Source organism: Coniophora puteana (genome assembly GCF_000271625.1).
Source record: "Coniophora puteana RWD-64-598 SS2 unplaced genomic scaffold CONPUscaffold_1, whole genome shotgun sequence".
Lineage (NCBI taxonomy): Eukaryota > Fungi > Basidiomycota > Agaricomycetes > Boletales > Coniophoraceae > Coniophora > Coniophora puteana.
The window spans coordinates 3,611,114-3,629,637 of record NW_006913053.1 but is presented as its reverse complement, the minus strand read 5'-3'; the positions used below and the strand labels follow the sequence as shown (position 1 = coordinate 3,629,637).

Genomic DNA, 18,524 nt, shown 5'->3' with positions numbered 1-18,524 from the left:
GACAGTAACTCCTTGATCGTGAATTTTCTCCCGGCGGAGGAGGGAGGTGGGGACGGGGTGCCTCGCCTTGACAGCCAACGGGATCCTCGAGACGGGGTTTCCAACCTTGGCACTGTCCATTGGCTCCGCCGCGGCCGGCTCGTATGACATATTAAACTCGTTCCCGATCCTCCTTCAGAAATGCCCAGTCCCACCTTCTCATAATCGGCCCCTCGTCGCACTCACCCACGCGTTTCTGCAGTGTCCTCTGCGCAGACGATGTCGATCCCGATTCTCCCTCTGGTCGAGGAACCACGACCCCAGGACTCGAGCTCGGCCCGTAAGAGTCCGCAATGGGTCTCAAGCCTTTATGACGTTGGTTGGACCGTCTTGCACCACGCAAGAAAGCACACCGGTGCAGGCATCGTGTGCTCCGTCGCGTACTTTGACCCGTATGTACTCTCGTCATTTCACTCATGTGGCATCCCCATCGATCTGCTACTTTCTAGGGGAAACTGGGGAGTCGATCTTCAAGCGGGGTCACAATACGGCTACAAGTTGCTTTTCGTCGTCCTCCTGTCAGGATTGTTTGCTGCCTTTCTGCAGGTGCGTGTTTTGAAGTTGGACTAGTGCATGTTCTGACTTATGCCTTCCAGGTCCTGGCGACTAGACTAGGGGTTGTCACAGGCCTAGGTGAGCAACGTGCTGCCTCTCTAATTCATAGTCAATTCTAACTCTTACCAGACTTAGCATCCCACTGCCGTCTCCTGTTCTACGATAGACCTCGCCATGGTCGCATATGGCGATGGGCCGTCCTTTACCCTCTATATGCGCTATCCGAGGTTGCAATTGTTAGCACAGATCTTGCAGAACTTCTAGGCTCGGCCATCGCTCTCAACCTCCTGTTCCCAGCGCTTCCACTATGGGGCGGAGTGTTGTTGACCTCCGCCGACGTTCTACTCATCTTAGCGCTGGGAAACCCCTTGAATGGTAAACCTGTAAGAATGTTCGAGTTGATAATTGCAGCACTAGTGAGTTCATTGTTGGCTGGCTAATGGACAGTTGATAGTGGGTGCTAACTTTGTGTAGGTGTTTGCCGTCCTTGTCTGCATGGCCATTATCATAGGCAAGACCACTGTACAGTGGGGCACAGCCTTTGACGGTTTCGTGCCATCCAAGGAGATATTCGCAGACGGTGCACTGTATACATGTATGCCTTTTAACTTCCTTCAAACATTTCTGGGTTAAGCCTTGTATACAGCTGTAGGAATTCTCGGTGCAACAGTCATGCCTCATAGTCTCTTCTTGGGCTCTCACCTTGCGACACAAGATAGAGTTGCTGGAGCGCCGCTCAAGACAGTTTCTACCACTACTAGCTCGGCCTTCAGTTTCTCGCTTCGCAACGAAACACGCCTACAGCAAGTTGTCAGGCGATCTCTCCGATCATTCGGTACCTATTGTGCATCGCTCTTCCGCGCAGAAAGCTCGAATGCCCCCGCACTGCCAGCAAGCCACGCGGAGAAGGAGAATAACAGCTACGCTTTTGTCGCGGCCCACCTATACCATGCAATGGTCGATATCGTTGTTTGCTTACTGGGTTTTGCTGTCATCATCAATTCAATGTACGTTTCAACCGTAATGCGCTCTTGCCTCCTCTCACCAATTAATTGCGTAGGATCCTCATCTTGGCGAGCGCTGTTTTCTTCTATCAGTCGGGGGAGTATGGGAATGAATCTCCCGCAAGTCTGTTTGATGCCCATACTTTGATTCAGTCAACGATTGGCAAAGGTTGGCATTTATCGTTTCGTGTTTTCATAAAGTTGGCTCTGACGAATAATTAACAGGTGCCGCCCTTTTGTTTGCGTTGGCCTTGCTTGCTGCAGGCCAGAGCGCCTCCATCGTGGCCACAGTAGCCGGACAAAGTGTCTCCGAGGGCTTTTTGCGGTGGAAAGTCTCCGTAAGTATCGTTTACGTTTCTACTCAACCCCAACTTATATGCTGAACTCTTTTTTTCAGCCCGTCGTACGTCGTCTGCTTACCCGCCTTTTGGGACTCATTCCGTCCATGGTGGTTGCAGTCGCTGTCGGTCCTTCGGGCATCAACACTTTGCTTGTTATTAGCCAAGTCGTACTTTCGATCGTCCTCCCATTCATCACTTTCCCTCTCGTCTGGCTTACCTCATCCTCCACGGTCATGCGCGTACGCAAGACACCATTGAACACGGATAGTAACTCGCCTGCACTTGTTTCATCCCATGTTACCCTCACGCATACTATTTCCCCAACGACCTCACAACCCCCTCCACCGATGCACACTCGCATGACCTCCCTCGGCTCAACTTTGTGTGAGCTACCACTTCCGGCCGCAGAGAGCGGTGCGCCGCAGCGTGCACCGCAGACGGAAAAACAGGAAGAACAAACAGACTTTGTAGACTACAGTAACGGCAAGATAGTGATATTCATTGGGTACCTTATCTGGCTCGTTATAGTCATCGCTAATGTGTACGTTATTGTAACTCTAGGCATGGGACAGGGCGGTTGATCCATACATCTGTACATATACTTGACATCGATCGATGATGATGACCTCGAAAGTGTGTGGTCACGACTTCAATCCCGCGAGAACCAAGGAACGGCAAACTTGCATCGTTCGATCTGTCAACCTGCTTTTCAAAGACGTGCCGTCTATGGCGGCGCACTCAACTCCGATAAAATATTGGCGAGCTGCTCTAGGTACGGCGCTCAAACGATTTTAATTGAGCACGAGTGGTCTTTCAAGAAGGAAGGTAAATCGTAGCAACGCAAAGATCGTGAGGCGAATTGGGTATCATTTCTGGCTCTTTATAGTTGTCGCTAATGTAATAGACGAACTTTCATCGCACTGCCATCGTCCAACGCTAACAGCATCGCAAAGAAGAAAATTCTACGGGTACGGCCGCCGTCCTAGCAGTTCGTTTACACGTACCCACTTGGGATGAGCCACTTCCCATTCCTCTTCACTTTGATGCGTTCTCCACCAGGTGTTGTTGCGGAGCCGGGGCATCATGCGGGACAGCCAAGAAGCAACAAAGTAGGCGTTGTCAATGGGCGAATCTCCTAGCGTGATGCTTGTGATCCTGGTGTTGAAAGGAGCGCCCTGCATCGGGATGTTCGTCGACGAGTTGTTGGCGAATGTGGTGTCAACAAGAATGTTTATCTCCCTGAGCTCGGGACAGTTGTGCAGGAGCATTGCAAGCCCTCGGAGGGTCACTTTGTGGCCTGGATGCCACCCGGTGAAGGGGAGACGGATGGTCAGGTCGCGGAGGTGTGGCCAGGCGAGCGAGAGCGCTGCGAGCCTGTCGTCGTTGATCGTCAATGTTGAAGTCATGAGGAGAAATCGTGTCAGGTGCTGAAAGGTGAAGAGTGGCCGAAAGAATGAAAAGTCCAAGGAGCCGGGGTAATAACAGGTCATTTCCAAGTTTCTCATCACCGTGTCCGGGGAAGAGGTGGTGAGTGCCCGGATGAAACTATCCAATTCTGGCTCTGGGGCATCGATGCCGGTCTCTAGTGAAGTGAGTCCAACAGAACTACGCATCTTCTGCAGCATGCGAATGTAGGTAGCTGGATGTAAACGGAACGGTTTCGGAATTGAAAGTTTCCGAAGCTGGGGGAATACAAGTTCCTCGAGGGGCTCGGGGTACCCATCTCTCTCGTCCCACATGGAAAGCTCTAATGTGTGCAGACACGGGAGGGAGGCCAAGGCTTCGAGCAGCAGTGGACTTCGACATCTGTCCAAGGAGAGACACTCGAGAGACCGCATAGCCGGAATTGCCTCCAGTAAGACTGCATCCAACAGGCGTATGTCCCCACCCGAGTACAAATACATGGTTAAGGACAGGCTTTTGAGAGAGGCCATGCGACCCGCTTGGATCAGGACCGGCATGGCTTTGAAGGGGACGTTATCGAAGGATAGCTCCTCTAGCTGGGGCCCCATGAGAAGCTGAAGCGACGGCAATGGACACATCTCGCCTTCAACGAGCAGCGTTCGAAGATTGGGAAGTAGAGGCAGACCCGAGTAATGCGAGATAGCGGCGAGCATTTCATGCTCGACTGTGCGCGCCGTACCGTTGGACCCGGGGTCATCGATGTCATCTCCAAAACTGCGATTTGGGTCCATGAGTTCAAGGGACTGGACTCGGTGCATATTGCGCCGACATATCTGCCAGTCACTGGGGAGCATCATTCGACGGAACGTCTGGCAAAGGATTTGACCTTAAGTTTCGTTGACTTCGTTGAAATAGGTCCACCAACGCACCGTCCGAGTGTTCTCGTTTTCCCAAATTTCATCCGGAAGACCCATGAACAGATATGCGAGGTTTGGAAGATGTCGGTAGAGCTCGTCCCGCGCTGGTTCGCTGAGTGTTTTGCATGTCAAGGCTACTTGGGCTAAATCATCATTGTCGTGGATGTTAGCAAAGATTTGAGCAAGAATTTCGGGTATGCAGAGGCCATCATGCATTTTTCATGCGTCTAGCTGTTCCCGTTGCACAGGGTTGAGACAAAAGAGTTTCGGTAAATTCTGAGAAGCACATTCTTGGCACATGGACTGTTGTTGGCGCACGCAATAGCAAGGACCCACCGCTAGTGACGCGGAGAATGCCGAAGCACAACAGCTGTTCCAACTTGTGGCTGTCTCCTAACATCATATTTTCAAAGCTGTCATCCGGGCTTTTGGTAAATCGCTGCTCTACGCTACTAACTTGCCTCATCTGATCTCCTCCACCTCGAGGCGGGTCTCCTGGAAGAACGATAACCCTTCCTCATTCAGCACTCATTTCACACCCATGTTTTAGGTCATTGTATGATATAGGTATCCTCAGTTCCTGAAAACGAAGATGCACTATCTATAAACGCGAGGCCCAAAGACCATGAAGCTCGCTTAAATAACCAGCTAGTAAAATAACGTTCAATCAAACGTGCCGTGCTTTTGCTCCTTACCAAAATGCCAGATGCAAAGTTCATGTATGTCCACGAATGAGACAAGAAAAATGTCGGACAAAGAGAAAAGCGGAGACGAGATGAAAACGATGATGATGATGATGGTGGTGGTGGTGACGATGATGGGTGACGATAGTGGTAACAGATTCCGGGATGCTATGCAAAACACAGAGCAAAGAAGAGACGATGAACATTAGCCCGTAATAGTGGAGGCGGAGACGAAGGTGGGGATGGCTGTGGAGGTGATGCGACGAAGAGACGACAGCGAAGCAAGCAGCCAGTGCAGAGGTCCAAGGCTAGAAAAACGCTAAAGCAGTGCGTCGCGGTCGCGTCCACTAGCAACAAGCTCCCGCCACTGCTTGCGCCAGTCCGTTATTTGCGCACGAATTTTCTTGTCCCCAAGCATATGTTCTATCCATGCCAGTAGGTCATTATCGGATTCCGGGATGAAAAATGATGATAGCATGGAGAGCACTGTCTCAAAGTTGGCGGAGGTTGCCGTGATGTGATCTATGCGAAATGTCAGAAAACATGGCATGACTTTATGAACATGAACTGACCCCGGTAGACCCACACAACTGCAAGTGCAACGGCAACGAACACGTCCTGGCCATCGAGGAGATACGCGTCCCATAGGCGTAGCTGCGTCTGGAATGGCACGCTGTTCGCAAAAAGCGTGATATACCACTTGGTCGCGTACGAAGTCGTGGAGATCGCGTGCTTCTTGAATGCGTTGTACACGTCAGGCATATACATTTCCATTAGTCGCTCCTGCACGTAGATCGCCTCAAGTAGACCAGGGAAGCCGGGGCTAAAGATACTGTGCATCGAGTACGCGTCATGTAACCGCACGAGCGCGGCATAAACGCGCTCGGGCTCCATGTAGCAGAGGAGTGTCGCAGCAATCGGACCCATGCCTTGAACATATCCGCACGTTTCGCATCGTAAAGAGAAAGAGTGAAGAACGTGAAATAGTGACCGTTGACTGGGATAAAACAGTTAATACCGCAATACAAAGAAAACAAGACGTCATTGATCAACCGACTTACCCCACACCGTACCGCGTCCGAAACATAATATGCCCACTAATCGTCCTCGGCACGTCCAGGTCAATCTGGATATCGTATGTCGACGGCTTGCCGAGCTCCTCGCGATATTCGTTGCCGAGCCGGGTGAGCTCGTCGTGGCCTGAGTTCGCGAACTGGTCCATGAGCACCTGCCATGCGGCGCTGCGCCAGCGGTCCGGGATGCCCTTGTATGCGCGCCGCCGCAGCTTGTGCTCTTTTGCCTGCTTCACGCCCCAAGTGGCCACGTTCCCACCCTTGTCCCGACTGCGTACCTCGAACATGCGGCCCCATTTGGCGATCCGCTCTGTCTCCTTCGGCGGGGAACCTGGCGTTGGTAGCTGACTCAGGGACTGTGCCTGGGAAGGGGCTGAGGGGGAACCTGCAGCGACCACGCTCAAGTGCTTTTGCAATGGAGCAGCGGGTAGAAGTATCAGTCGGTCGTGCGATGGGGTATTAAAGAAGCCATAGCTACAGGAAAGTCGATTGAGCAAAGACAGAGCAATCTGTATAAGCCTGCTGCTGAAACGTACCGGTCCAAACTGGCGAGCAGATCGACCTCCTTTTCATCCAGCTCGCGGTACTTGTCCGACGGATCCCCAGTGGCTGCCTCCATACGGAGAGCACTCGCACTACTCACGCGTGCGCGCGCCCGAGTACGCTCAACGCCTTCCTCATATCCGTCGCCTTTCACGCCAGTGTGTTCGAGTTGCGCATATGTGCTGCGGATGAGGAACGAGTCGACATCCTCGCCTTCTGACCTTGATATAGACGTAGTCGTGGTGTCGCTTAGAGCTTTGTTCTGTCTTGATGGTGAGGACGACGGCGTTTGGAAGTCAGGAGTCTGCGGTTCGGGAAGTGGAGGCGGTGGTGGAGGGACCGAAGGCATTGACGTCGAAGGTGTTGGTGGAGTGAGGATAACGGCAGGGTCATGTTCGGGCGAGTCTGCTGCGTCCGGCACGGGGCGTGAAGAGTGTCTTGATTCCGAGTGACGGCTGTTGCGGACAGAAGAAGGGGATGGTGAGGCCTCGGGGTTGCTGGGTGGGATTGATCGATTGGTTGGGGCAGTCCGCGGGCGCTGGTCGTTGGAGGATGAATGCGGAGAGGGGATCTCGAGTGTATTCCTGCCTTGCGATGATGTTGTGGCATATGCTGACTCCCGGGCGTATGAAAGCCGTCCCGAGCTACTTGAGCTATAAGGTCTTGACATGGGCGGTCGCCGCTGCGGGTGTACGGAAAGACGTTTGTCGAAGGATTGCTGGTTGGTGAGATCGACGTATGCAGCATCACCTACAGCTTTGTAAGGACTCGCTTGTTGAAATATGTTGCTGAAGCTGTCACCGAGAGCGAGCTGGGCGAGCTCCTGCTTTGGGCTCTTCTCGGCTGCAGACCAGCTGGCCGGTTGTTGTTCTTCGTCACCATACATCGAATATATTGTAAAAATGGCACTCTCCGTCGAGGTTCGCTCCTGATCCGAGTGGGCGAGCTCTGGAATGCTCGTAATGGTTAATGCGGGTGAATTCTGTAATGTTTGGACGGGGGTTGGGGGGGCTAACGTTGGGGCCTGTGCGTCCATAAAACTGGTCCGGGGTATTGCTTGAGAGTGGGAGGAGAATATTGAAAGGTAGAAAAGATGAAAAGAGCGGCGTGTTATGGAGAGAAAAAGAGGGGAAACTTGGGGGTGACCTTGGGAGGGTCGACCCTTGGAGGATCCAATATCGTCTCCCGAAACGGTATTGTGTAGCATCCACTTCTTCGTCACGATTCCCCGGTCCCATGGCAGCGCCGCCTGCTCCGCTCACACAGCACACGCTATTCCGCCATCACTCATTGACATTAGAACGCGCTAGGCTAGTTATTGACTACGCAAACATGGATAGCCTGAAGCACCTCCGCCTCAACACTGGTCTCCGTACAATACTCTAGGTCTCCGTGAAACAAGGATAGGATCATGCTCCAACTATGACGACGTGTGCGCACCCGTCATCGCACATATCCTCGGGTGCCACGCATTGAAACCCGACCATCCTCCTATAACCGCTCCCGCTCTAAGCACCGAGATGATTACCGGCGTGTTTCACCACACTGGACGTTGCGAATAGATGGAGACCACTAGCACATGTATAGATGTACAGGAGAGAGGTCTGAATGGTCAATTTAGGAGTCGTCTGCCAGCTTCGGTATAATCGGGGCATTTGGAAATCCCCTGAGTTGTTCGGTCCGAGGAACGGAAGTAGTAAGCCAATAGAAAGGTGTTAATGAATATTGCTTTCACGAGCGAAGCGAAGTACAAGAACGTGAACAACCTGTTTGCCAGGTGCATCAGAACGGCTTGATGGCCTCGAGGCAATATCGCTACACACGTTGCATTCTTTTACCGTCAAAGCATCATGTGGTTCTCAGACAGGCGTTACCAACGAACTCAGGCACTGTCCGGGTTTATAGTCATAAACCAATCAGTACTTACCCAAGAAGATGCGGCCATATGAATTTATTGATGCTTTAAGAGCCACGATGACTCAGGATAAGATAAAGCTTGAGCACTTGAGCTCTCGGCTGGGCAATAAATGCCTCAAAGCTAGCGCAGGGGCCAGGTGACGCGCGTCCGAGTTCTGTAGATCTTGTCTGCGCCCATGGCACATCTACGATATCTTTTTCCAAGTCTTTTTCTCCAAGCTTAATAAGCTTAAGCTTGGGCATGTAGGCAAGAGCTTGCTAGGCGCATATGTTCATGTTTGTAATCGCAGTTAGTAGCTCGCAGAAAAGCAGTTGAGAAATGATGAAGCTGAGGTGAGAGATCTGCAAAGGCTTCGGGATGAGGTAGATGGGTAAGTGGCGTTTGCCGTTCGGACCCTCCGCCCGTGAACATGTCAGGCAATACCGTCACTCACGCCCGCCCCTTGCACTCTCCTCGCCTCTGACGAACATAGCGACATCCCTTTGACGCGCCAGCCATCCCTGCGCTTGGCCTTGACTACACTCCATATTTGCCATTCGTCTAGAGCAGGCTGACGACGCGCACGTACGCGCCATGTGGGAACGCACTCTCCAAGATCTCATCCGCGGGCTGCGCGCCAACAAGAACGACGAGGCCAAGTTCATCGCCCAGGCAATAGATGAGATACGCAAGGAGACCAGGAGCAAGGACATGGAGCTCAAAGCTGCAGCCATCATGAAACTCGCATACGTGCGTCCAAACTACATCATTATCCCTGCTCCCCTAAACATGATAACTAGCCTATCTCATATGCTTGCTAACACTTCTCGTCGCATAGCTCGACATGCTTGGCTATGATATGAGCTGGGCAGCATTCCACATCGTCGAGGTCATGTCCTCGCCTCGGATACACCTCAAGAGCGTCGGCTACCTCGCTGCGGCGCAGTCCTTCAACGAGGACACCGATGTCCTCATGCTCACTACCAACCTTCTCAAGAAGGTGCGCCCACACCATCTCTCCAGCCGTCCTGCTCATCAGTCTGACATGGTCGCCGTCCCCAGGACCTTAGCTCTGCACCTGCCGATGTCGCCGTGACGTTGAATGGCCTCTCACACATTGTGACGTACGATCTCGGTCGTGATCTCAGCAGCGAGCTCATTGCCATGCTCAACCATTCGCGCCCCCACATCCGTAAACGTGCCATACTCGCTCTCTATCGCGTATTTGAGAAGTATCCGGATGCTATACCGCATGGTATCACACGACTGCAAGAGAAGCTCGACGATGCTGACTCTGGTGAGCTTCCTCCATAACTTCTAAGAATGCTACGTTCATTGTTAATCTATGTCTCTAGGCGTCGTCGGAGCAGCTGTCAATGTCCTTTGTGAGCTTGCAAGAAAGAACCCGGCAGACTACCTCCCCTTAGCACCTCACCTCTTCCACTTGCTCACGACATCGTCCAATAACTGGATGTTAATCAAGATCGTGAAACTTGTAAGTGAGGCTACCCTTGTTGTCATTTCAAACTGACGTATTCCAATAGTTTGGCTCCCTCATGCCCCACGAACCGCGTCTCGTCAAGAAGCTCCAGCCACCAATAACCGATCTCATCGCGTCAACCTCAGCTATTTCCCTTCTCTACGAATGTGTACACACCTGCATCGTCGGCGGCATGCTGACCGGTACCTCCGGTTACTCTCTCGCGCAAACGTGCGTATCGAAGCTGGCAGCCTTCCTCGAGGATCCAGACCAGAACCGTAAGCTAGGAGCAATGTGCGGACTGCGACAGCTAATTGAGGTTTGACCTCGCAGTGAAGTACATCGCGCTGCTGGCCATGGTGAAGATCGTTCCGTCACATCCGCATCTCGTTGCAGAGTACCAGAAGACGATCTTGAGTAGTGTGGATGACGAAGACATGAGCATACGCATGCGGGCGCTCGACCTTGTCTCGGCTTTGGTGCGTCTCAGGACACCCGATTTGAAGACCGTAGTTAATCCGTACTTCTAAAGGCCACAAGAGACAACCTACAATCCATCATTCAGCAATTGCTCTCGCATCTAGCAAAGCCCGACACGTCTATGCCCTCCGCCGTCGAGTCGCTCTCGCAACAGCTTGTCGCACCAGCACAGAACAAGCCTACCGCTCCTTCGCAGCAATCTAGCGCATATCGCATTGTGCTCGCGCAACACATCGTGTCCATCTGTGCACAGGACACATACGAGCACGTCGTCGACTTCGAGTGGTACTTGTCCGTGCTCGTCGACCTCGCGTACATCTCCAACGTAAATGTTGGCCCATTGATCAGAGACCAGCTCGTCGATGTCGTTGGCCGTGTGCGCGCGGCGCGCCGGTATGCTGTGCAGCTGATGGTTCGCGTGTTAAGCGATGATACGTTCTTTGCGAATGCGAGTGAGCCAGGAGGATGTGCGGAGATTCTGTGGGCGGCTGCGTGGATATGTGGGGAGTTCTGCTCGTGAGTCTCATCCCACCACCTTGCTTAGCTGAACTCAGACTCACAATGCATAGGGAGCTCACTTCGCCAGAAGATCTTCTACCGTACTTGCTCAAGCCCGAAATCGCCGTTTTGGACGCGGAGACTATCGCAGTGTACATCCAGGCAGTGTTGAAAACCTTCGGACAATGGGCCGCAGACTGTGCACAAGAGTGGTCAGAAGGCTTGCTTCCCCAACTGAAGAACTCAGTCGACACAATTATCGAGGGCCTCTCCCCGCTCGTGACGAGTCCACACATCGAGGTCCAAGAGCGCGCCGCAAACGTTATCCAGCTGTTTACCTTCGTCAAGCACGACCTCGCCGCACACCAGCCAAAGCACGTGTTGGACCCTACGACTGAGAACGCGTTCGCAGACGGCTTTGACACCATGGCGGGCGTGGCCGTCGAACCTACGTTCCCGAAGAGCTTGTACCTCATATCGCCACTCTTCAGCTCGCATGAGCTGCACCCGGTAGCCCCTGCGGCGCAGGCGAGCGTGCCAGTGCCCGAGGGACTCAATCTTGACGCATGGATCGTGCCTGAGATGGAGGAGAAGCCTGTTGTTAGGCTCGAGGCAGACGAGGAGGTTGTCGATCGGAAAAAGAAGGGCAAGAAGGGCAAGGAACGGGAGAAGGACGGGCCTGGGAAGGTAAAGAAGGGAAGCAAGAAGCGAAAGGAGGAAAGGAATGATTATGGGTATGGGGACACGCTTGCTCCGGCGCCTGATGAGACGCCCGAGGAGAAAGCTGAGCGCGAGCGGGTGAGTGATTATGAAGATTGAAAGTAATCCCGACCTGCGTCTGAATTCATCACAGAGGAAAGCCGAACGACTAGAAAAACAGCGCGATGACCCATACTACATCATGGACGACCGGCAGCGTAAGCATGCTGTTAGCGTCGATGACATCGACGCGATCCCGATCGTCCACCTCGACGACATGCCTGCTTTCGCCCCCGAAGCGCGTCCACCGCCCGGCCCGCGCCTACCATTGCTCAAGGGCTCGTCGGACAACGGCATCCCCCGATTTATCGTCGAGAAGACGGGAGAAATGCCCAAGGGCGCCATTGCTTCAGCCACTGCAGCCGCTATCGCAGCCGTGCGCTCAGCTTCGCCATCGCCATCCGTCGCTTCAATGCTGCAGAGTAGGCTGCAGGCACACTCGCCTATACCGGGATCGGGCACGCAGTCGCCACGCTCGCTGCCTTCGTTCCAGGAGTACGATGTGTCGGACGACGCGGCACCTGCGACGCCGGAGCCGATCAAGGTCACCAAGGCCAAGAAGAAGAAGAAAGAGGGAACATCGGGAGGCAAGAAAAAACGGACAGTCAAGGAGAGCGAGAAGGTCGCTGATGAGATTGCCTCATGATGGACTCTTCCAACTTTTTACACGGCCTATGATCGGTCTCTGCCTGCGGCTGATATAGCCGCCTGGTCGCGCGCTTGTTCACTCCTACGTTTTCGTAATCTCAATGAGCATGTAAACATATTGTGCAGTGTCGACATTTAGTAAACCATTTATATGTCGGTGTTAGCTCCTAGCACAAAGGCATTAGCACCGCGAATGGTGCAAAGCGAGCACTATCTCGTCCTTCATGCTCATGCTATGCCTTTAGATTTTGTCTAGATTTGATGTTATCGCCATCAAGTGTGTCGTATATGTGTAATGATACAGTTTGCTACCCCAAAATCACGATGACATCGCAGTGCAAGGGAATGAGATACACCGGGATGTAACTGCAAACTTGCGAAGAAAACGTGACGGTGAACAATGCAATGAACATTGAAAAAATATTAGGGTAATAAAAGGAAAATGCGTGATATTAGCTCAAAAAAGTGAGTGTCAACAACCAAAAGCCAAACAAGCAGATGTGATCCGGGAAGGAAGAAAAGACAGATTGAGGACAGACACGGCTAGTTTGAGAGGGCTTGAAGAGCGACGGCGCGGCACGGGGTGCCGTGACTATTGAGTGGATGGAATACTTGAGAACTAGACGGCTGTCCGCGGATATATATGTGTGGAGACGAGGAATACATGAGTGAAATATGAAATGAATAAGCAAGAAAGATTGCCGCCGTTGCAGTTCAAGAATCCTCGACACGTTCGACAGAGTCCACGATCTCGTTCACGAGTTCCATAGTGACACCAGGAATGATACGCTCTGCGTCTGTGAATGCTCGCTGCAATGCACTCAGAGCGACACGAGCCTCTTGTGTCGAGACGCGAGGGAATAGCTATGTGAACATGTCAGCCAATGACTAACAAAGATGGGATAAGACCCGCTTACGGAGGCAATCGCAGGTAAAATGACAGAGTCGAGCATGGTCGTATCTGGCAGCTCATCCCCTGAAGGAGGCGGCCCCCGAGCACGACCATATGTATCTTCGTACTCGTCATCGTAATCATCCTCGTCTGAGGGCTCGCGTGTCGCATTCCTAAAGTTCTGTACACCCCCACCTATCACGCCTGCAGCGTGGTTCAGTATTCATGCAGCTTCATGCTGCAAATCGTCGACTAACCTGTATGTACTTCATTACCATTGGATCGCGGCGTGCCCGGTGACGTGCCTGATCCAGGGATTGGAGGTAACTCCGTCTTCACGTTCACTATCGAACCAGGGCGCTGCTTGGTCGCGGTTGAATTACTGGCCAAAGACTCGACAGAACCACCCGATCGACTCGTCCCTCTTCCGCCATCCTTCATCTCCCATGTCAATGGTGGACCCGATACTTTGATAGAAGCAAAGTTCGAATTACGCCCGACGGTACCCGTCCGCCCGGCATGTCGCACAGTGCCGAAATCCCAAAGATCTTCAGGATCCTCGGCATCGCCTCTTGAGAAAGCAGAGATTTATCAGTGCACGATACGCCTGGACAAGGTGGTAGACATACTGCTCATCAGAAGCAGCCTGCTCCTCCTCCTCTAACCGCTCGCCGCCCTCTGCTCTCCAACGTTCGTGTCGCTCTATCAGCTCGGTCAGGTAGGACGTCTTCTTTGCCAGCCGAACAAACTTGTGCTTAAGAAGTTCTCGTGCAGTCGGACGCTGTGAAGGGGTTTAGCGAGATCAACTGCCAAGCAAGGAACAATACAAACATCTCGTGGGTCTCGCTGGAGGCAGTAGGCAACAAAGTCTCGGAAAGGCTTGGAGAAATGACTGTCTAGTAGTGGGGGTGGGTTTTTGGGAATTAAAAACAGAACCTTGTCACCAAAAAAACACTCAGCAATTGGGTAAGTCGTCAACGAAGCGCGTGTATGCTCACCTTCATGGGGTGCAGCTCGGCATATGGAGGCTCCCCTTTGGCAAGTTCGATCGCGGTGATTCCTAGACTCCAAATGTCTGCCTTATGGTCGTATCCACTCTGCTTGATCACCTCCGGTGACATCCAGTACGGAGTCCCAACAAAAGTGTTCTTCTTCGCCGATAGCGTTCCCGACAATTGCCCCGAAACACCAAAGTCAGCGAGCTTGACATCACCAGTTGCGGATAGCAATATGTTTGCAGCTAGCCAGAGGTGCATATGTTATATGACGATGCGCGAGGATCAGGTGCAGCGGTGCGCACCTTTGATGTCTCGGTGCAGTTTGCCCTCTGAATGGAGGTATTCCAGACCCTTGAGCAGCTCACGAACGATGATAGCGATGTATTCTTCCCGGAACACACCCGGTTTCATCTACAGGTGACTGTTAGAACTTCGTCGGAGTAAAGCATTGAAGTACTGACAAGATCGGAACAAGAACCTCCCGAGCAATATCTTAATCACAACGCTCAGTTAGCCGGTACCCACGGTCAAGAGATAGCAGCAGACTCACTCCATGACAATCCATAAGTTTGATCCTTTCAGGAATGATCCATGGTATCTATTTTGAAATTTGATGCACGTCAGTAATGCGTCACAGACGCGCTCCTTGAAGGTAGAGACAAGCAGCAAAGGGAAGACCGACTTGGTGACGTGTGGGGAATCCATCTGCGAAAGTATCTGGATCTCCTGCTGGATGTCCTCAATCTCGTCCTCCGCGCTCTCTAAATCAATAATCTTAATGGCTACTGTCTTCTGTGTCCGCTTGTCATAGCTGAATTGACACCCGCAGATTTGACCGAGTGGACGGACCGCAGCAGATTCCGGTAGCATAAACCATGGGGAAATTGAAAGATCAAAGGCATGAGCAGCGCGATGCGAAAGATGCTAGCGAGAACGCACCCCTTGTACACCTCCCCGAACGAGCCCTTGCCTATAGCAAACACTGCTCAGCCCTGATCCGTGTCGAGAGTCCGAGAAAGGCACTGAGCACCCACCTATCCTGTCCTGCTTGACATAGTACTCCTCTGGATCTTGCTGCCTTGCGTCCTTTCGTGGGCTGAGCATGTACATCGAGGGCACTTTTCCGGTGAGCAGACGCACCATTGTAGTGATATAATAATTTCAAAGGTCGTGATGTCGCTATTCAAATATTCAGGTGAGACACTTTAGCCGCCCGTGCTTGGTTATATGACGTGATGGTATCGTGGTATGGATCCTCGCTAGAGTCGTTTCCGTGCAGGGGGGTCGTGAGTGGTATACTGCGCTTGCAGGCGGGTAGACGGAGGGCAGACGATGAGGCAGCGATTGGGCGAGACGCTAGACGGAGGAATACAGCTTTGGTTTGGTTCACTTCCTTATTTGTCTGTCCGCGCTGCTTGAGTGCGTAATCACACATTATCAAAGTTTGTAATTATAAGGCCGGCTCTTTCCCCTGTGACGCAATAACAATCTTTGATATGTAGATCTATAAAGATGCCTCTTGACTAGTGTGATCGCTGGGTCAGTAACTATACATGTCAGGCCAGTCTCGAGTGCCGGCCGTCCGTCAACTGACGATGGTGGACATGAACATGTAGCTAGTAGACACATCCATAGACTCGTCCAGGCTTTCCTTGGACTCACCCCTCTCACCCCCGGATCATTTCACTGCGACTCCAGTTGCTACCCGGTTTGTTCCAAGGTTGCTTCTGCCACCTACTTGCATGACGTCGTTCTTCCACCTCGTTGTTCCTCGCCGTCAGGGCTTTTGAATTTCCAACAAGTTCTTATTCACAAGTAAACGTCCAAATCGCTACGATCAAAAAAGAACACGAGTCGATATCGAGCACATTGGGGTCATCGGACCGAACTAATCTAAATCTTCTTCAAACGGCACATCTACTGACATAGACCAATCGTCACCACAATGCATGACCAAACACATATCCTGGTATCAAGCTTGTTCTTAACGCATAATGATCCATGAAACTCTGAGCTTCCAAAGTGGACGGTTCGACCGTGTGTTGATCGTGTTCGGCATTCTCCTTTGCATGTCAGCGATTGCCTGCCAGCTACAGGTTTTTCCGGTGTTCCTGTAGCCCCATCATTAGCGTCATCATAGCGGGCTAACGATCGAAAGAAGCTCACAGGTGCATGCGTGGTCTCATGATCAACATGCACAAACGCCCGCTCGACGTTTGGCAGAATTTCAATTTTGTCCTGGAGCTGCTGGCTGATATCGTGTGCCTTCCATAAAGGCGTTGAAGCGTCCATGACAATGTCAACCTCTACAAAGTAGTTCTGTATATGCGCGAGTCGACATTAGCTTGCTCGAGCATGACCAAGAGATTGTTCCACGCACAGGTCCGCTCTGTGTGAAATAGTAATGGTGAGTTCTCGCAGCGCCGAGTAGTGAACAAATTTGACTAACATGGTATGCTCGCACAGTATCAATCTGCTGAATGTCCTCGCTAAACGTCATTGCCTTATAGATGATAAGCTGCAAGAAGTCGTAGGGCGCCGACTTGCCAGCGAGAAGCTCGAATTGCTCGTAAATAGTCTTGAGCCAAGCAACAATGACGCCCAAGCCAATCTACACACACGAAGGTGAGAACACTTCCACAACTAAGATGAGAGAGATATGGTGCGTACGACAATAGCGCCAACCGGGTCGAGCCCTGGGCATCAATACGTTAGGATAACATTACTTCAGAAAGAGAAGAGGCGTACACCACATAAGCCTACTTCCACCTGCAGACATAAGAAGACCTACAATGCATCAGCACCATGCCGTGTGAGACGTTCCAAATAGCGCACCAAAACCGTTTACGAACACATCGTTCCTGTGATCCTCCCAAAGAATGTGCACCTGACTGGACTTCTTCCGGATCGCAGTGCAGTATGCAAACAGTCCGCCTTTGACGGCTATACGTGTATCATCAGCTGAGATTCGTAGACGGATAGAAGGTTATATTCGCAGTAGGTACATACCTAGGGCAACTGCGACCGCGAGGATGGACGCCAAGTGGAACTCCTTGTCCTCGTCTTTGGAAATAATCGATCTCACGGACTCCACGACGACGACCAAGTTGACCGCAGACATCCTGAGCCATGTTAGCTTCATTCAGGATATGTCATGGATCAATTTACAGAGAGCCTTAAGTAACGTCAGCGTTTCGTAACGCCAAGGGTAGATGAACATTCACCATAGACGATGTTACCAATAGTTTCGAGACGAGCACCACCGACGGGCCACTTGTTGACGTCCATGCGTTCGGCTTGTTTGTGAATGAGGTAGAGCCACACGTTACTCCCGAAGTCAAATACAGCGTCAATGGAAGTAGCGATGAGAGACAGAGAGATGGCCGAGACAGCTGCATATACTGCAAGGGCGGAGTGAACAGGGACCAGACGACGATAAGGAAAAGGTCTTACACTGGAGAACGCATAAGGCAAAGTTGGCCACGAGACTGGCATAGATAGCAATCTTCACCTGCAGAATGGTTGAGTACGAAAACGATGCGAAGATGGGTTCGAAGAAGCTTACAGGCAAGCGAGCACTCTCCTCGTCGTCTTCGGCTTCCGAGGTGTGCTGAGCCATGGGCTTTAGCAGCGACTCTATCAGCTATGCCAGACATGTAATTCAGAGGATGCCAACAGGATAATGATAGTTTAACCCACAGCATTCTGCTTGCGATGAAAACCTTCGATGCGTTTTCCAGTCCTGCCACCATGGCGCTGGCGGAGCTCCGAAAGTTCGTGATCGGATTTGAGTCCACCCCTGAACTGGTATGGGTCTTCATGCGAATGCACGGAAGCTTGCGGGGAAGACTCGATGTCCTTGCGGCCTCCTGGAGGGTAAAGCAGCTGGATATTTGTCGTGACGATAAGGACATCGAAGGAAAGCTTAGGACGTAGTGCTCACCCGAGGTTCGGTAGCGGAAGTGGTGGCAGTCGGTTCAATGGTGGTAATTGACATCCTGAGCTGCCAATGGGTCCTGAAACCTAAGGAAGTAGACTTTCAAGCCAGCGCGGGTGGGTTTTTGAAGAAGCCGCAGTGATATGAGGATGGGGAACGGCAAGAAGGCAAGACGCGGGAGCCTCGCGCTGTGGGGTGGGGAGAAAACGAAGTGCACAGACCTTGTACAGCTGTCATCTGGAGGCCGAGCTGCGAACTACTGCGACCGCGCCCTCGACTCCGAAAAGCGTAAGCTTTCTTTGTCAAGAAATCTTATCAGACAGAGTCTTGGCAATCCGGCACGGCACCCGCCGCCGGCAGTCGGCCGATCCAACAA

At 52.1% G+C, this 18,524-nt stretch overlaps 6 protein-coding genes across 6 annotated transcripts; 2 read left to right on the top strand and 4 right to left on the bottom strand.

Annotated features, from left to right (window-relative positions):
• Positions 1–68: 68 nt before the first annotated feature.
• Positions 69–2,520, top strand: CONPUDRAFT_116284 (smf Mn2+ and Fe2+ transporter; the record flags this gene model as incomplete). The annotated part of the gene is made up of 10 exons (XM_007765555.1): positions 69–431; positions 489–585; positions 636–672; positions 724–1,010; positions 1,069–1,189; positions 1,241–1,601; positions 1,655–1,767; positions 1,824–1,936; positions 1,996–2,235; positions 2,350–2,520. The coding sequence occupies exons 1-10, from the start codon at positions 259–261 to the stop codon at positions 2,518–2,520; spliced, it is 1,713 nt and encodes a 570-aa protein (XP_007763745.1). The 5' UTR covers positions 69–258.
• A 272-nt stretch (positions 2,521–2,792) lies between these two features.
• CONPUDRAFT_161766 (uncharacterized protein) lies at positions 2,793–4,476 on the bottom strand (the record flags this gene model as incomplete). The annotated part of the gene is made up of 2 exons (XM_007765554.1): positions 2,793–4,212; positions 4,273–4,476. 2 exons carry the CDS (start codon positions 4,474–4,476, stop codon positions 2,902–2,904), a joined length of 1,515 nt encoding a protein of 504 aa, XP_007763744.1. The 3' UTR covers positions 2,793–2,901.
• Positions 4,477–5,262: 786 nt separating this feature from the next.
• CONPUDRAFT_46769 (RabGAP TBC) lies at positions 5,263–6,908 on the bottom strand (the record flags this gene model as incomplete). Its single annotated transcript, XM_007764421.1, has 4 exons — positions 5,263–5,465; positions 5,516–5,940; positions 6,005–6,490; positions 6,553–6,908. 4 exons carry the CDS (start codon positions 6,906–6,908, stop codon positions 5,263–5,265), a joined length of 1,470 nt encoding a protein of 489 aa, XP_007762611.1.
• Positions 6,909–9,050: 2,142 nt separating this feature from the next.
• CONPUDRAFT_45196 (Adaptor protein complex AP-3 delta subunit) lies at positions 9,051–11,733 on the top strand (the record flags this gene model as incomplete). The annotated part of the gene is made up of 8 exons (XM_007764312.1): positions 9,051–9,206; positions 9,295–9,456; positions 9,519–9,753; positions 9,812–9,951; positions 10,001–10,214; positions 10,270–10,415; positions 10,469–10,932; positions 10,986–11,733. 8 exons carry the CDS (start codon positions 9,051–9,053, stop codon positions 11,731–11,733), a joined length of 2,265 nt encoding a protein of 754 aa, XP_007762502.1.
• Positions 11,734–12,663: 930 nt separating this feature from the next.
• Positions 12,664–15,545, bottom strand: CONPUDRAFT_116276 (Pkinase-domain-containing protein). Its single transcript, XM_007765553.1, has 13 exons — positions 15,352–15,545; positions 15,246–15,297; positions 15,151–15,181; positions 14,894–15,022; positions 14,762–14,809; positions 14,673–14,703; positions 14,514–14,622; positions 14,212–14,453; positions 14,045–14,149; positions 13,843–13,994; positions 13,471–13,784; positions 13,239–13,417; positions 12,664–13,185 (listed from the first exon to the last, which is right to left on the bottom strand). The coding sequence occupies exons 1-13, from the start codon at positions 15,352–15,354 to the stop codon at positions 13,036–13,038; spliced, it is 1,545 nt and encodes a 514-aa protein (XP_007763743.1). The 5' UTR covers positions 15,355–15,545; the 3' UTR covers positions 12,664–13,035.
• Positions 15,546–15,992: 447 nt separating this feature from the next.
• Positions 15,993–18,336, bottom strand: CONPUDRAFT_161762 (CDF-like metal transporter). The gene is made up of 14 exons (XM_007765552.1): positions 18,155–18,336; positions 17,911–18,096; positions 17,777–17,854; positions 17,665–17,722; positions 17,436–17,612; positions 17,380–17,386; positions 17,221–17,333; positions 17,047–17,154; positions 16,960–16,998; positions 16,882–16,907; positions 16,661–16,822; positions 16,592–16,600; positions 16,378–16,530; positions 15,993–16,322 (listed from the first exon to the last, which is right to left on the bottom strand). The coding sequence occupies exons 1-14, from the start codon at positions 18,206–18,208 to the stop codon at positions 16,302–16,304; spliced, it is 1,191 nt and encodes a 396-aa protein (XP_007763742.1). The 5' UTR covers positions 18,209–18,336; the 3' UTR covers positions 15,993–16,301.
• Positions 18,337–18,524: the final 188 nt, after the last annotated feature.

Coding starts and splice junctions, on each gene's coding strand:
- CONPUDRAFT_116276 (XM_007765553.1), bottom strand. Junction 13,785..13,842: donor CAGGCTGCTTCTGATGAGCA/GTATGTCTACCA, acceptor TGCTTTCTCAAG/AGGCGATGCCGAGGATCCTG. Junction 13,418..13,470: donor TGGTAATGAAGTACATACAG/GTTAGTCGACGA, acceptor ACCACGCTGCAG/GCGTGATAGGTGGGGGTGTA.
- CONPUDRAFT_161762 (XM_007765552.1), bottom strand. CDS start 18,208: ATGTCAATTACCACCATTGAACCGACTGCCACCACTTCCGCTACCGAA. Junction 17,613..17,664: donor TGCCTTATGCGTTCTCCAGT/GTAAGACCTTTT, acceptor CCGCCCTTGCAG/TATATGCAGCTGTCTCGGCC. Junction 16,908..16,959: donor TGGAAGTAGGCTTATGTGGT/GTACGCCTCTTC, acceptor ATTGATGCCCAG/GGCTCGACCCGGTTGGCGCT.